The sequence below is a fragment of the Miniopterus natalensis genome, chromosome 12, assembly GCF_054644295.1.
Source record: "Miniopterus natalensis isolate mMinNat1 chromosome 12, mMinNat1.hap1, whole genome shotgun sequence".
NCBI lineage: Eukaryota > Metazoa > Chordata > Mammalia > Chiroptera > Miniopteridae > Miniopterus > Miniopterus natalensis.
In genome coordinates this window covers 67,161,887-67,177,076 of record NC_142092.1, presented here as the reverse complement: position 1 = coordinate 67,177,076, position 15,190 = coordinate 67,161,887, and the positions used below count along the sequence as shown (strand labels likewise).

Below are 15,190 nucleotides of genomic sequence, written 5' to 3'. Positions count from 1 at the left end.
TTTTTATTTTATATCTTTTTATTGATTTCAGAGAGAGGAAAAGAGAGGAAGAGAGAGAGAGAGAAACATCAATGATGAGAACATCATTGATCCGCTGCCTCCTGCACGCCCCCCACTGGGGATCGAGCCCGAAACCTGGGCGTGCACCCTGACTGGTAATCGAACCCCGATCGCCTGGCTCCTGGGTCGATGCTCAACCCCTGAGCCACGCCCCGCTGGGCAGTTTTGTTAAATTTTATTAAATTTTGGGGGGTGACATTGGTTAATAGGGTCATATAGGTTTCAAGTGTACATTTATATGATATATGATCTGTATATTACATTGTCTGCCCACCACCCAAAGTCAGGATCATCTTTCATCACCATGTATTTCTCCCCCTTTACCCTTTACTACCCCACCACCATACTGTTGTCTGTCTTTGTCAATGAGTTTCAGTTTTATATCCCACATACTAGTTTTGATTTGCATTTTCCTCATGACTAATGATGTTGAGCATCTTTTCATGTCTCAAATTTGTCCACCATATGCCGGATGTGTTTCATCTTGTCATTTTATATCTGTTTTTTGCAATACTGCTTTTTAAAAAACTAGGTATTATGTGAAGGGCCTTCTTCAGTTTAAACAAGCTTTATTATTTCTACAAAAAACAGTGTCTGTGGTGAGTAAGTTTATGTATCCTCTGATTGCTTTTGGGTTTTTGTCTGAGAAGGTTGTGGCCAGTGGTACCGCAGATCTATAGTTTACTGAGAGATTAGTCCTTGGACTCTGCTTTTCCATTTTACTTTTAAAGAAAATTCATTTAATATGTACACATGGTATAATGTAGAACTATTGGAAAAGATTTTGCTGAAGATATAAATGAAATGTTGCCTGTGATATGTATTAAATGTAAAAACAATATGTTTTAAATGACCTTTTATCAAAAATTCTGTATTAAATATACGTGGTGCAGACTGTTTGTTCTTAGTCCCCACTTGGTTTCTTCCTTTTGTGGGTGATTATCTCAGTGCCTGGTGAGTGTGAGTTGGGTGTTTTCTGTGCTTGCTTATATAAGTGAAAGTGTTTTGTTCAGGGTTAGTCCTTGATTGGAGAGCAATTGGAAAGGCCTCTGTTTATCAGCTCTGTAGGTCTGTGACAGAGTTCCCCACGGTGGGGGATTGGAGGGGCGTGTGGCACGTTCCACATCACTCTCCAGTTCCTGGTACAAAGCTCTTTGAGCATATTGATTAAACACCTTTCTACTTTCAAGTGTTGATTAGTTTTTGCACATTTCTTTTGCAATAGAGAAGATTTCTTTGGGAATAATTTAAAAAAGGGTGTGTGTGTTTTTTTAATCTCCCCTGCCCCCCATTTTATATTTGTGTTGCTCTGAATAGAAAACAAGGTCGAAGTGCTTATAGAGAACCAGAAATACACTGGCAGTGGTTCTGGACCAGCATTTGAACTTGGGGAAATGGGTGAGGTGGGAATCCAGCTGGATTAGTGTCAGCTTTTGGCATTGGCCCTTCTTTCCCAGCATCCCTTTCATTGTTTGCCCTTATCTTTTGGCTAGTTTTCCTTTGTGTTTTCTCTCTTTCTTGAGTCCACAAACTGGTGATTAAACTTCTTATTGCAGTGTAATGTACTTGCAGAAAAGTACATATAAGTGCATTTTTTTACTGACTCAATGCATCCATGTGGCTTGCAATTGGATAAAAAACAGAAGATACAGCACCTTGGCAATCCCCTCTCACCTGGACTTTTTAACTGTTTATGAACAGTGAGAAAGTGCATTTCAGTGCATGAAAGGCCTGAGATTTTCTATGTACTGTCTTATTTGGATATAATAAATTCCCTTTTTGCTACCGAAGGTGTGCATTTTCACCTTTCATTAAGCCATTCATCCAAGTTGTCAGCCTTTTCAATTTCCCAGCTGTGACTGTCTTCATGGAGTATTCTTCTTGACTGAAAATACCTGCTGATAACATGTGCATGATAAATAAACTTCTTTCCGCTTACTCTATAAGGAAACATAGTCCAGAAAGTGAGAAATGGATAGAGTGAATGGCGGCGTGCTTATAATAGCTCTTGCATGTGGGTACAGTAGTAATGAAGTGTTAGAAATAGCTTTGAATACTGTCAGAAAAATGATCAAAGCCCAAGTGCTTGCAGGGTTCTGGTTGCCATGGTGATGAAGCAGCATGGAGTAGTGGGTGGGATTATATAAGGCAGCGTCTTGAGGCACATTCGAGATACACAGCTGTGTCTGCCACTGATATCCATGACTTTGGTGTTTTGAAACAGCTCAGGCCTCCGAGTCACTAATTACTTGACTCCATAGGAGCAAATAACACAAAGCCAAAATAAGCGCTGGAGCCCACGAATGTATATATTTACAGGGACATATACCAACGTGAAGTGTAATAGTCTTAAATAAAAATCATTGCAGAAATTATTTTTATTAAATGTGCTCCCAATATTTCATATTAAAGAAGAAATCTTCTACAGTGCTTCCTTTAAAAGCCTATGTTTAGGAAGTTCTGGCTCTTAAATAGGAAAGGATAACTGAGATTACCAGCTTACTCCATCGTCTCCCTTGCCTTCCTCTCTCTTTCCTCTCTTCCCTCTCCCTTCTCCTTCAAAACATTAATACTTTCCTAGAGGCAAGTTTCACACACTGGTAATAGTAAGGTATATGTTACTCAGAGATAGTGCCCTAAACTATTGTACAGCTCACACTGTATGCTATTATTTTATGTGGCTTCCCACTCAAAAGTATAGGCCTGGAATTCGAGGCCGACCGCCACCAGAGTGGCAGTCACTTCTAGAGAAGAAGCATTGACTAATAAAAATTTAATGTGCTGCCAGGCTGGACGTGGCTCAGCGGTTGAGCATCGACCTAGGATCCAGGCGATCGATAGGGGTTCGATTCCTAGTCAGAGCACATGCCTGGGTTGCGGGCTGCAGCCAATCAATGACTCTCTCATCATTGATGTTTCTATATCTCTTTTTCCATCTCCTTTCCTCTCTCTGAAATCAATAAAGATATATTTTAAAAAATAAAATAAAATAAAATAAAAACTTAATGTGAGCCGCAAATGGGATTTAAAATTTTCTAGCAGCCAGATTTTAAAAATGTAAAAAGAAAAAAGTGAAATTAATTTTAATAATATGTTTATTTGATCCATTATATCCAAAATATTTCATTTGAACATGTAATCAATATAGAAAAATTATTGAGATCTTTTACGTTTTTTTTTCATACCAAGTCTTCGAAGTACACCGAATGTTTTATACTTGCACACGTTTCAGTTCAGATTAGCCACGTTTCAGTTACTCCGTAGCTACATGTGGCTGTTGGCTCAGGAGAAGTCCCTCCCACAGTTTTAGCTTCTGTCCTCAGAATGGTCCAGTGAGCTGCCCAGTGAATTCATGTCAGCTATATTGGGGTTCTCTTCTTCACAGATCCATCGGATATCCCATCTGTTTCTCCTGTCTCCTCCTGTACAGATGCCGATAGCCTGCAGGTCTCAGCTGTTGCTGATTTGTCCCCACCCACCTGTACTTTGGGATTTGAGGGGTACCTTATCACTTGGCTGTCATAAAGTACCACAAACTGAGTGGCTTAAACAACAGAAATGTATTGTCTCACAGTTCTGGAGGCTAGAAGTTCAAGATCAAGGTGTCAGCAGGGTTGGTTCCTTCTGAGGCCTCTCTTCTTGGCTTGTAGATGGCCATTTTCTTACTGTGTCCTCATGTGGCAGTCCCTCTTTGCATGAGCACCCCCAATGTCCTTCTCTGTGTCCTAATCTCATCCTTATAACAACACGAGTCAAGTTGTATTAGGGCCCACCCTAAAGGCCCCGTTTTAACTTAATTATCTCTTTCCAGGCTCTATCTTCAGATGCACTCATATTCAGAGGTGCTGCATAGTTCAATTTAGTCAAGAGGGTTGAATTGTAGAAACTTGGAAGAAAGTTTCTAAGTTTTGACATCTCAACATTACATTTGGACCATCTCTCAGAGCCAGGTTTAATCATTTGCACTACATTTCTTCCTGCCGTAGTCTCCCAGCTTTAGTTGAGAGAGTTGAGGGTTTTAAAAAAGGGAGATCGATATCGTACTTTAAATTTCCTCTGAAGCCTTGGGAAAAGAATAAGAGCAGCCAATTTATGACACAGGTGCCTTGGCAAGATGTGAAGTAGAAGGTCATTTAGCCTACAGGATAATTCACAGAGCCCCATTTCATTTAATTCTATGGGCCATTAATTTCCCATCTCTACTGACAGGAACAATGGCCAAATGATATATTCAGAGTTTAAAACCAGAGTCTAGCTCTGCATAGTAGAGGAATTTGTCTAAAACTTTATAAAATACCTTAATTTTAGACTCTTAATCATATTGTAGTGGTTTTCTATATTAGCTTCTATGATATGTCTCATTAGAAAAAGGGTGATCATATGACTTACCCTCTTAGGAAGTAAAAAAAATTTTAAACCCTATTTTAGAAAGAAATTGCTATCTTTATAGCGTGTCTTTAGACTGGAGTGGTGGGCGTTCTAAATTCTTTTCAGGAAAATAGTATAGAATTTAGCCAATAAACCAGAAAACATTAGTATGTTATGACTTACTGTCAGGAACCTGGCTCTCGCCTTCCAAATCACCTTCTATGTGCTTTTCGCTCTCATTCAAAATTCTCTGCCCCTAAAGCCCTTTCACTGACTCTCTCAAGTTATGTAGTCATGAAATAAAACACCGCGTTCTGGTTCTGTTTTCTCCCTTAATAAGATGTCTTACTGAGATTCATTCAGTTTGTCAGTTTTGGAAACTTAAAGGAACTTGCAGGCAAATGCGTACTTGAAAATTTGCCTGAAGACTTTACATGGCGTCTTTAAAGAAGCACCCAAGAATTGCCAGGTCTTGAGAAGGTGATGTGGCTGCCCGATGCTTTTATGTAGTAGTACAACCTTCCTGGCAGCAGCTACCTGTGAAGAGTCGAAGATTCTAGCAGCAACTTCCATTTTTAATACCTGATTAGCTCTTTCTAATGCAGCCTCTCACTAGAGAGCCATGGAGACATTAAGAAAAAAGTCGAAAACTTGGAATAAATGTGGAAACTAGTACCTATAGTCTATTTCTATAATCTGAAATGCGTTTCTGCTTATCATAAGGGTAATGGAAATGGATTTAAAAATGCAATTACTGCCTGGCCGGGTGTGGCTCAGCGGTTGAGCATTGACCTAGGATCCAGGCGATCGGGGTTCGATTCCCGGTCAGGGCACATGCCTGGGTTGCAGGCTTGGTCCCCTGTGGGGGTATCCAGGAGGCAGCTCATCGATGACTCTCTCCTCATTGATGTTTCTGTCTCTCTCCCTCTCCTTTCCTTTCTCTGAAATCAATAAAAATATATTTTTTAAAAAAATGGGCAGAAGTTCTAAATAAACATTTTTAAAAAATGCAATTACTAGCTCATCCTGATGTGTGCCTAAAAATTCTGGGTAGGAAAACCTTTTGCTTTTTTACTTACTTTCTTAATATCTGGTACAGAAAATGTGAGCCTTCCATTCACTTATCAATTCCACTTATAGAAATTTACCTTTTAGTCATATCACATAACTATTCAAGTTCATTAAGTATGAAGATGTTTATTGCACCATCTTTATAACAGGGAAAAGCTAGAAGCAATATAAATGTCCATCAGGTGGGATTGGTTAAAGTGGTTCATTATATGCTACATTATACATAGTAAATCTGTAGTCATTAAAGAAACATGACATATTAGTAAATTAAAAAGGCAGTTATAAAACATATATAGTTTGATCTCACTTATTTAAAATAATAGAAAAACACATATATACTTAAATGTACATAGAAAATACATTCCTAATGGGGGCTATTTCTGGGGACTAGAATCGAGGAGAGAAGCACCTGTATAGTACCTTTGTTTTCTAAGAAATATATTATTTTCAAAATTAAAAAAGAGAAGCATAAATTCTCTGTGATAGATTGTGAAAGTCATTGCTTTCCCTATGTCCATGCCTACGAGTAGTCCCCTTTCACACTGACTCTGGGCTTGGCCATGAGATTTGCTTTGGCCAATGGATGATAGAGATTTTATGCAGACTTGAAAAGATGAATGCACATTCAAGCTGCCCTCTCTTTTGCTGTTCTTGGGATCCTTGCAACCAGTCTCAGGTGAACAGACCCAAGCGATCCTGTTGGCTAAGGAGAAGCACGTGACTAGCACTCTAGCTGCCAGCCAGGCAGCTGCTGGGTATTTGAGGGACGCTGTCCACTAGCTGTCCACAGGCGCAGGTCTGGATGAGACCTGCGATACAGTTTTATTAGCTTATAATAGCCTTTGCTCTCTTAAGTATTTTATTTAGCGCTCTTTCTGATGATTTCTTCTTTCTCTTTCACTTTCATGTATTTTGTTAAGTACAACTAATAGCATCCAGGGCTAGTAGCATACCATCTCTTGGCTTTTTCCTATAAATCCACAAGTTCATTAGTCACGTTATCTGCTTTTCGAGTTATTGCTGGCAAATGCAGTTCTGCCAGTGTGTTATGTGTGTCGTCATTTTTCCAGTCCTCAGTAACAGTTACTTGCCCTTAGTCCCAACACCTGCCTCACATGTGTGATATGTTTGGCATGGTAGTAACCCACTCCTGGTACCAGTTTCTCTGCTGGCTTTTACTAAATAAGGCTGCCATAACCACTCCAAAATTGCAGTGCCTTACTACAATAGAGGCTTATTTCTAGCTCCTGTGTTAGCTACAAGGTGTATGAAACGTGTCTTACTCTGTGTTCCAGGCAGAGGAGCAGCCATGCCTTGGTCTTAGGTCAGAGGGAAAAGTGGAAGTGCTGAGTCATGTAATACCTCTTAAATATTCTTTTCAGATGTGCTGTAGATAATTTACAATTATATTTCACTTGGGCAAAGCAAGTTTTATGGCAGCCCCAGTGTCTGCATGGTAGGAAAGTATTTGTCCCCAAGGGAGGCACGATAGCCATCAGGCCCAAGGACAGGGAGCTATAGTTTCACCTATAGGGAGAGAGTAGAATAGTTGAGAATAAGACCATCTGTGTTGTATTCATTTCTAGAGTCCCTAAAGCATTGCTTTTCAAGGTGCTGAATTCTTAGCTGAAGATAAACATTCGGAAGTTATTGTATAAGTGAGTACGAAAAAGATCACCCAGGAGAGGGAAGAGCGTGCTAGAAACCTCGTGGGAGACTAAGAATGAGCTGTCAGAGGTAGGGGGAGGAATAGGAAAGAACGTGCCCTGGACCCTTGTTATGGGGTTATTGTCCAAAAACTGTAACTTTTTTTTTTTAAAGAAAGCCTGACTGCAAATGCTTTAAATCTACCCAGTTTTTACCATTACAAAACTTTAGTTTCCACATAGCACAAGAGATTTAAAATGTGTATTTGTTCTTACAGAGATTTGCCGCAATATGGGCAGAAGCAGTGGCAGTCCTATTTTGGAAGAACTTTTGATGTTTACACCAAACTCTGGAAGTTCCAGCAGCAGCATCGGTAAAGGAATTTTATAGTTAAAGGAGAGTGAGGCTCCATTTTCTATTAATCACAGTTTTGACGTTTACTACCTCACTACTTTTTATTTCTGGATACATCATAATATATTTCATCTTCATGACTCACATGAAAACAAATTGATTTTTTTCCTATTTATTTAAGGTTTTAAAATGTAATGTTCTTATCTGATTTTTAAAGACAATATTACATCCAAAATAGTTCAGATTAATTCTAGCATAGCTTGGCTGATTCATGGTTTTATTCTAAAATTGCTATTGTTTATTCGCCAAAACAATTTGGGGGTGTTGCTTCTAATTTTCATGAACATAGCTCAGAGAAGTTTCTTTTTATATTTCAACTTACTTTAAATAGACATTTAATAAATGCTTTTTGAATTTAATTGAATGAATATGTTGAAATCTCATGAAAAATTCATGAATTTCAATTCATGAATTTCCAATTGTATTCTGGATTGGGTGTCATTTTATGCTATTAAGTTTACAGATTTGATTATTTTTGAAATTTATAGTCTCTTATTTCTATTTTCTTATTTCCTATGTAAAACAGACAAGTCTTGGATAATCGGTATGGCTTGAAGCGGTGGCAAATAGGGGAAATTGCTTCTAAGATTGGGCAGCTATACTACCATTATTAGTAAGTAAACTGCATATTGAAAAACCAAGCGTTGTCCTGATGTAAACACAGCTTGCGGAAGCATGCATGGTATACTTACTTGGTTGGAGGGAAAACTAAAGAGTTACAAATGAAAACCTTAGTAACTCAGATCATATTGATGAAGCCCACGTTATGAAATGACCTTCCATAATCAAAGTAACATCATTTGCTTCTAAGGCTCACCTTCCAAACAGTTCATTTGGTCAGACTCACTTATAATTTAAAGGAGTAAGATCTTGGTTTTAGATGAGTGAATTTATAGTTCTTAATGGCTTCACTTTAATCTTGATACTATGCAGAGACATGTAACTTGTATGTTTGAATGAGTGATTTTCAGAGGGGTATTTTAAAACTCATACTTGTAGGATATGTCTAAAAGGGATTACATGAAGTAGGTATGGATACTTCTGATTATATCCTTAGAGCAGTAGCATCTACAGGGGCTGGCAGAAGTAGGTCTGCAGTTGTACTTACTGAAAATAGTACAATAATTAATAATAAGACAATAAAATCTGTGTTTCATGTATTTATATCTGTAAACCTACTTTTGCCTACTCCTATATGTAGTCCCACCCATGAGTCAAGGCGAGAGAGAACTCCTTTTAGGACTCTAAACCTCATTATCATGAAGTAATAGCAGGTATACCATAAAAAGGCTTGGGCCATTTGTAACTTAATAGACCAGAAAATCCCTTCCTCTTCCTGTCTTTTGGCCTGCCACCCCAAATTCCCACCATTAAAATCACTCTCTTGGGTAGCATATTTCCTTAAGAAGTCATCTGTAAAGCTAGAATTTTTAAAAAATATATTTTTAAATTTTTTAAATTATAGTTTACCTTCAGTGTTATTTTAGGTGTACATCATAGTGACTAAACAATTGTATACTTTACAAACTGTTCCCCCTGATATTTTCAGTATCCAGCTGGCACCATACATATTATTGATTATGTTCTCTATGCTGTACTTTACATCCACTTGACTGTTCTGTAACTACCAATCTGCACTTAACCCCTTCACCTCTTTCACCCAGTTATCTAAACAAAGAGCCTAGTTAATCAGCATCCTCTGAAGATTACTGTGGGTTAGTCCATTTCTGAGTCCTGTGAGAAAAAAATGAAAGAAATGAGTCAAAGGACAAGTGACTGTGTATGGATTTGGGGAAGGTCATGAAAGGTCTGGTCCTGGGTGGAAAGATTTACCTGGGTGGAAATGCTGTTTGGAGAGTCTCCCTTTGAAGAAGGAGAATGCTGTGCACTTGGGGTTGCCATCCAAAAAGGCTTGGGAGCAGTGGGGAGGTATTTTTTAAAATTATCATTATTTTTACACATTTTAGGGGTGATAGGAATATTGCTTTGCTGATTCAAATTTAGGACAGGCATTCCCGTTCCTCGTGCAGAGGAACAGAGGAATGATGGCCCAAGTATTAGCCATGGTGGAGGATTTGAGACTGTCAAATTGAAAGATTTTTTTTTCTCTCGTAGCTTACGCACATCTGAGACCAGCTATCTGAATGAGGCCTTCTCCTTCTATTCTGCAATCAGACAGAGGTCGTATTATTCTCAAGTCAATAAAGAGGACAGGTATGCACCCATTATGTCTTTAGAGACAGGAAGGTAAAACACTTAACATTTTTAGTTTGCGTGCAAATTATGCAGCAGTGCACACATTTATTGATAACTTTTATTCTTTTAATGGGTTCTGTGGAGTGCCTGCCATGTACCAGGCCTTCTTAAGCATGCAGAGATATGTTACCTAATAGCAATAAATATTACAGACGTTGTAACATGTCACAACACCAGCGTAGAGTCAGAGCACAAAGGAGGGGAGGATTACTTCTTTATGAGAGATTAGAGTCATACAAAGTTTCATTGAAAAGAAACAACTCCAGAATGAGGCTTAGCTGATAAGCTTGGTTCTTTTTAGCTTGTGTACTCTTAATTCATATACATTCAAAAGCCTTTTGACAGCTGTCATGTAGGACTAAAGAAAAGGCACTAAGCTGTTTGAATTTTATTTTATAAACCCAATACTGCCGTGCAGTTGTTGGGGGTGGGGGAAACCTGGTGGAATCATTAATTCCCAACAGTTATCTGTTGAGCACTTACACCTCTGGCAGTGTGGTTGGTGCTCGGGTGGGAAAGAAGAGAAGGAGGTTTACAGGTGTGCTCAAATTTTCCTTTCGGACACTTACCTTCTCATGGGGGTTACAGACATCTTTGGGGTTCAGGTAGTGATGTTATTAATTCCAGGTGAGTATGGAATTGTGGAAGAAACCAGGGATCTGCTAGAGAATCTTTATTGCTAGCATTCTAAGGATTGTTGGAAGAGGACCTTCAGACCTAGAAGATGTGAATGTTCCCTCTATCACTGGCAACAGAACTCACAGTTGTATAGTGTAAAGATTATATTCTCTTAGGGCTAGAAGAAAACATAATTTTGACATGATTTTCTAGAGCACACTTTGTGCTGGGCTATCATGCACTTTCCAGCTCTACAGCACCATTTTTTGGAAAGCCCCACTCTTGTAAATCCCATTCATGCCCTTGCAAATCTTGTTCAGACCCGCCTAGGGAGTTAGTTTGATGCAAGTGAGGTATGTGGATGCTGAAGTCTCTGTGTCATTGCCTGACTCTGTTCTTCTTTCAAAAGTTCCATCAATTACTTTTCTTTCAGATTTTCCTGATTTGCTTTACTTTACATATATTCACTAAAGATATATTTCCTCCAACCCTTTTACATTTATGTTGTACAATTTGAGTTCTTGGTGAGATAAATTATATCTCTAAGAACATACAAAAGGGCTATGTAATATTTTATTAGCAAAGAACTATTTTAAGCAATAGTAAAGTATCTTGTATAATTCACTTTTCTAATTTGCCAAAAGGAAAATTGGCCTTAGGCCCATTGGCTTGAGACCCAGCAGCTTGAATCGTGGAAATAATTTTCTATCCTAATAACGAACACCACATATCAACTGTTTTCCTGTGCTGCCTCCTAGAGCAGGGCAGATGAACAGAGGTGGGGTTATTTGGAACCAGGATGACAAAACCTCTTGCCTTAAAGACACTAAATTAGAATTGGCGGACAATCTGAATGGTCCTACCAGAGAGCACGGAACGGGCAAATCGAAAACAAACAGAGCAAGGTAGAGACGCAAAGCCAGAGGACCTGAGCACAGGAGGCAGAGATGATCACAGCAGAGGAAAACGCAAGACCCAACCATGCGCTGTCCTCAAGAGATGCGTTACAATAAAAGAACACAGGTCCTTGAAAGCAGAGGGACAGAGGAAGATACGGCATGTAAGCACTAAGCCCAAGAAAACTGGCTTGGTGATATTAGGATCAGAAAAATAAGATTTCACAATGAAGAATGTTCTTCCTGGAAGGCTTTTCACTTCAGGTTTTTCTGCTGCCTCTTTTCCCCTGTTCCTTGTATATAGCCTTAACTTGAACTCATCACTCTCACCCGAGATCCAGTCCTGTGGACTCAAATAGCATCCTTCTGTTTCTCCTCTCACTATATTTATTCCACTGTGTGTTAAGTATTTATGTCTCCTCTGTATTTTAAACACTTTTTCGTCTGTAAGATCTGTGAAGAAGGGTCTGTGTCTGGAGTTCTTGGTTGGTGTTTTCACTCTACTTCTAGCGCTTAGCCTAGGGCCTGCTGCATCTAAGTTGTCAGTAGATATTTGTTGAATGAATGAATTACATAATGAATCAGTAGGTAATGCGTTACGTCTACAGGTTATATGCAGAAATGTTTATAACTGCAGAATAGGCTCAAAAGAGTTTAAAAGCTATAGGAAAGTTGGGGGGAAAATTAAAAAGCATATTTTCTTTTTTAATCTAATGACTAATTTTCCATTTATCTACCACAGACCTGAGTTGGTAGTTAAGAAGCTGCGATACTATGCAAGATTTATAGTCGTTTGTCTTCTTCTCAACAAGATGGATGTTGTGAAGGATCTGGTGAAGGTAAGTGTACTTTAAAATAATAATTAAATATCTTGTTGTAGATGGATGATTTTGTTTTTTAAAACTGAAGGTTAAAATAATTTTTGATATATCTAAATCATTAAAGTAAAGCATGCTAACTTCTGCCAAAGGTAATAAAAAAGATTTTTTTCAACTCTCTTCATATTTCAAACACATACTGACCAGAGATCATTATCTTAATTCCTTGCATTTGTCCCATAAATGTTTTTTACATTTTTTACATTTTAAACATGTTTTGCATTTGTCCCATCAGTGGATGATTGGGACATGCAAACAAAAGTTAAAATACTTAGTTTAAGAGAAAATAATTGAAATGTTAAGTCAAGAAAAAGTACATAATGTTTTACAAAGGGATTGGGAATGAGTTTTGGCTTTTAGTATCTCTGTGTCACTCTGTCCCTCGTTAGCTCAGGCAGTTAAGCGCTAATGGCACTCGGGACACACCCTCTGTAATAATTGCACATGACGTCTGGCTGCACTCTCTTCATTCAGGTAGTGGCTTCAGCGGCATGCTGCTTGGTGTTTGGTATTCAGCTATAATGTGCAAGTTTTGACGAGCCCTCCTCTGTCTTCCTCCACTCCCAGTCACTATTAAGTGTTTCCAGATAAAACCAGTATGCTATAAATCCAAAGAAAATCAGCTAGGCTATATTAATTTTTTTTAATGTTAAAAATGTGGGGTTTTCCTTTGTTTTCTGTTAATGAAGTCATTGCTGGTGTGGCACTGAGTAGGTATGGGTCTCTCTGGATCTCTATGAAGATCTTACTGATGTGTGTCATTCGGGAATTTTTTATTTTGAATTAAATTCATACAGCTTTCATTCTTTCTTTCCGGTTTTAATTGGGACTGTATATTGATAATAATCGAGCATCTTAACTTTGTCAGTTTCTCTCAGGAATATGGTACTGTATAGCTGTCTTTTAATTTTTTTCCTATACTCATTTTCTTTGTGATATGTTAAAATCAGGAACTGTCAGATGAAATTGAAGATTACACTCACCGCTTTAATACTGAAGATCAAGTGGAGTGGAACCTGGTGCTTCAGGAAGTTGCAGCTTTCATTGAGGTCAGTTTTTGACAAGAAAGGTTGTCCTGGTTATGGATAAGTAAATTCCTGGGTGGTATACATTTTCACTGTGTGTCTATATCAAGAGGGAACAACTTACTAGACTGACATTTTGCCTCGGCTTCTCTCTCCAGGCGGACCCCGTAATGGTATTGAATGACGATAATACCATTGTCATCACATCTAACCGCCTTTCTGAAACAGGAGCCCCATTGCTGGAGCAGGGCATGATTGTGGGACAGCTGTCTCTGGCTGATGCACTCATTATTGGTAATTGTAATAACCAGGTAAAGAATTATGAAGGAATTATGCTGAAAATCAACTTTGAAAAGTAGTACTTTTGATTATTACAGGATTATTATTTCCTTGTAAATATCCTAAAATCCATTTGTGAGGAAATGGTTAAATAAATTATGCTATGTACATATATGGACTATATTATAGACATTTAAATGGTTTGCAAAGAACTTTTAATCACAAAGGAAGATACTCACGATATGGTAAATGAAAAGAAACTTGTTATGGAGCTATGTAAACAGGACTATTTCATGTGTTAAAATGCCTATATACAGCCCAGCGAGCATGCCTCAGCGGTTGAGCATTGACCTATGATCCAGGAGATCATGGTTCGATTCCCGGTCAGGGAACATGCCCAGATTGCGGGCTCGACCCCCAGCAGGGGGAGTGCAGGAAGCAGCCAGGCAAAAATCATTGATGTTTCTGTCTCTTTCCTTCTCCCTTCCTCTCTCTGAAATAAATAAAGACTTAAAAAAAAAAAAAAAAAATGCCTGTATACATATATGCACAAGAAAAAGACCAAGAAGAAATGTACCAATATCATAAAAGGTTTACTTCTGAATAGCAGAATTATAGGTGATTTTTATTTTCTTCTTTGCAGCTTTCTAAATCTTCATATTTTATAATCAGGCAAAAGGGAGAAGGGGTTATTTTTAAGTACATATGTCAAAGCAAATTTCAGTTTTTTTAAAAAAATATGTCTTTATTGATTTCAGAGAGAGAGGAAGGGAAAGGGAGAGAGAGAGAGAGAAATATAAATGATGAGAGTCATTGATCGGCTACCTCCTGCACTCCCCCTACTGGGGATCCAGCCCATAACCCGGGCATGTGCCCTGACTGGGAATCAAACCCCGATCTCCTGGATCACAGGTTGATGCTCCACTGCTGAGCCACGCCTGGCGGGCTTCAAATACTTTTCCATGACAGAATAGTCGCATGATTATTTAATGTACTAATAATGTAATTTACTGGAAATTATGGGATATTGGAATAGCCAGTGAATACATTTTTCTGTGTGCATTATTTATATATTTTAATTTTGAATCTTTCCTTATACCTGTCATTTTTGTTATTGTTAACTTTGTCTAGTGCTTTTCCAGCTTTGTCTTTTGTAACCATTAATTCACAAACTTCTAAATTAAAACATTTTAATTTAAATACAGTGTTGCCTGCCTGAAGTTCTATAGAAATACTATTCAGAATAGAAAAAGATGAAGTCTTTAACATAAAGTACCAAAATGTAATGAAGAGGTTATAAAATACAGGCCACAGCCATGTTTCAGCCTCGCTGTTATGCCAAAAGTTAGCATGTTTTATAGGACCTAATATAGGTCTCTGTTTACATGACTACTTTTATTTGTTTCTAAACATACCTGAGGAAATTGATGGATTAGTAGGGGTATGGCTAGATGGAGAGATATGTGGGAAAGCAAATGTTGAACAACGTTAATGTAGGATCTAGATGGTAAGCATATGGGTGTCAGCGATTTAATTCTTTTAATCTCCTGTCTTTTGAAATTTTTTATAATAAAAATCCTGGAAAAGAAATTACACAATGTCATTAAGTACACATGAATGTCAAGATTAATGATATGATTAAAGACTTCAAGGCCTGCATTCTGCATTAATGGTCAGG

At 38.1% G+C, this 15,190-nt stretch overlaps 1 protein-coding gene across 3 annotated transcripts in view; it reads left to right on the top strand.

The window, feature by feature from the left end:
- Window positions 1–15,190, top strand: part of SCAI (suppressor of cancer cell invasion) — a 77,014-nt gene that overhangs the window by 35,545 nt on the left and 26,279 nt on the right. For all 3 annotated transcript variants that reach the window (XM_016210961.2, XM_087822908.1, XM_016210962.2), the window contains 6 exons: window positions 7,424–7,519; window positions 8,087–8,173; window positions 9,676–9,774; window positions 12,073–12,169; window positions 13,159–13,257; window positions 13,392–13,544. In XM_016210961.2, coding sequence (XP_016066447.2) covers window positions 7,424–7,519; window positions 8,087–8,173; window positions 9,676–9,774; window positions 12,073–12,169; window positions 13,159–13,257; window positions 13,392–13,544 — 631 coding nt within the window. The remainder of the gene's footprint in view (window positions 1–7,423; window positions 7,520–8,086; window positions 8,174–9,675; window positions 9,775–12,072; window positions 12,170–13,158; window positions 13,258–13,391; window positions 13,545–15,190) is intronic.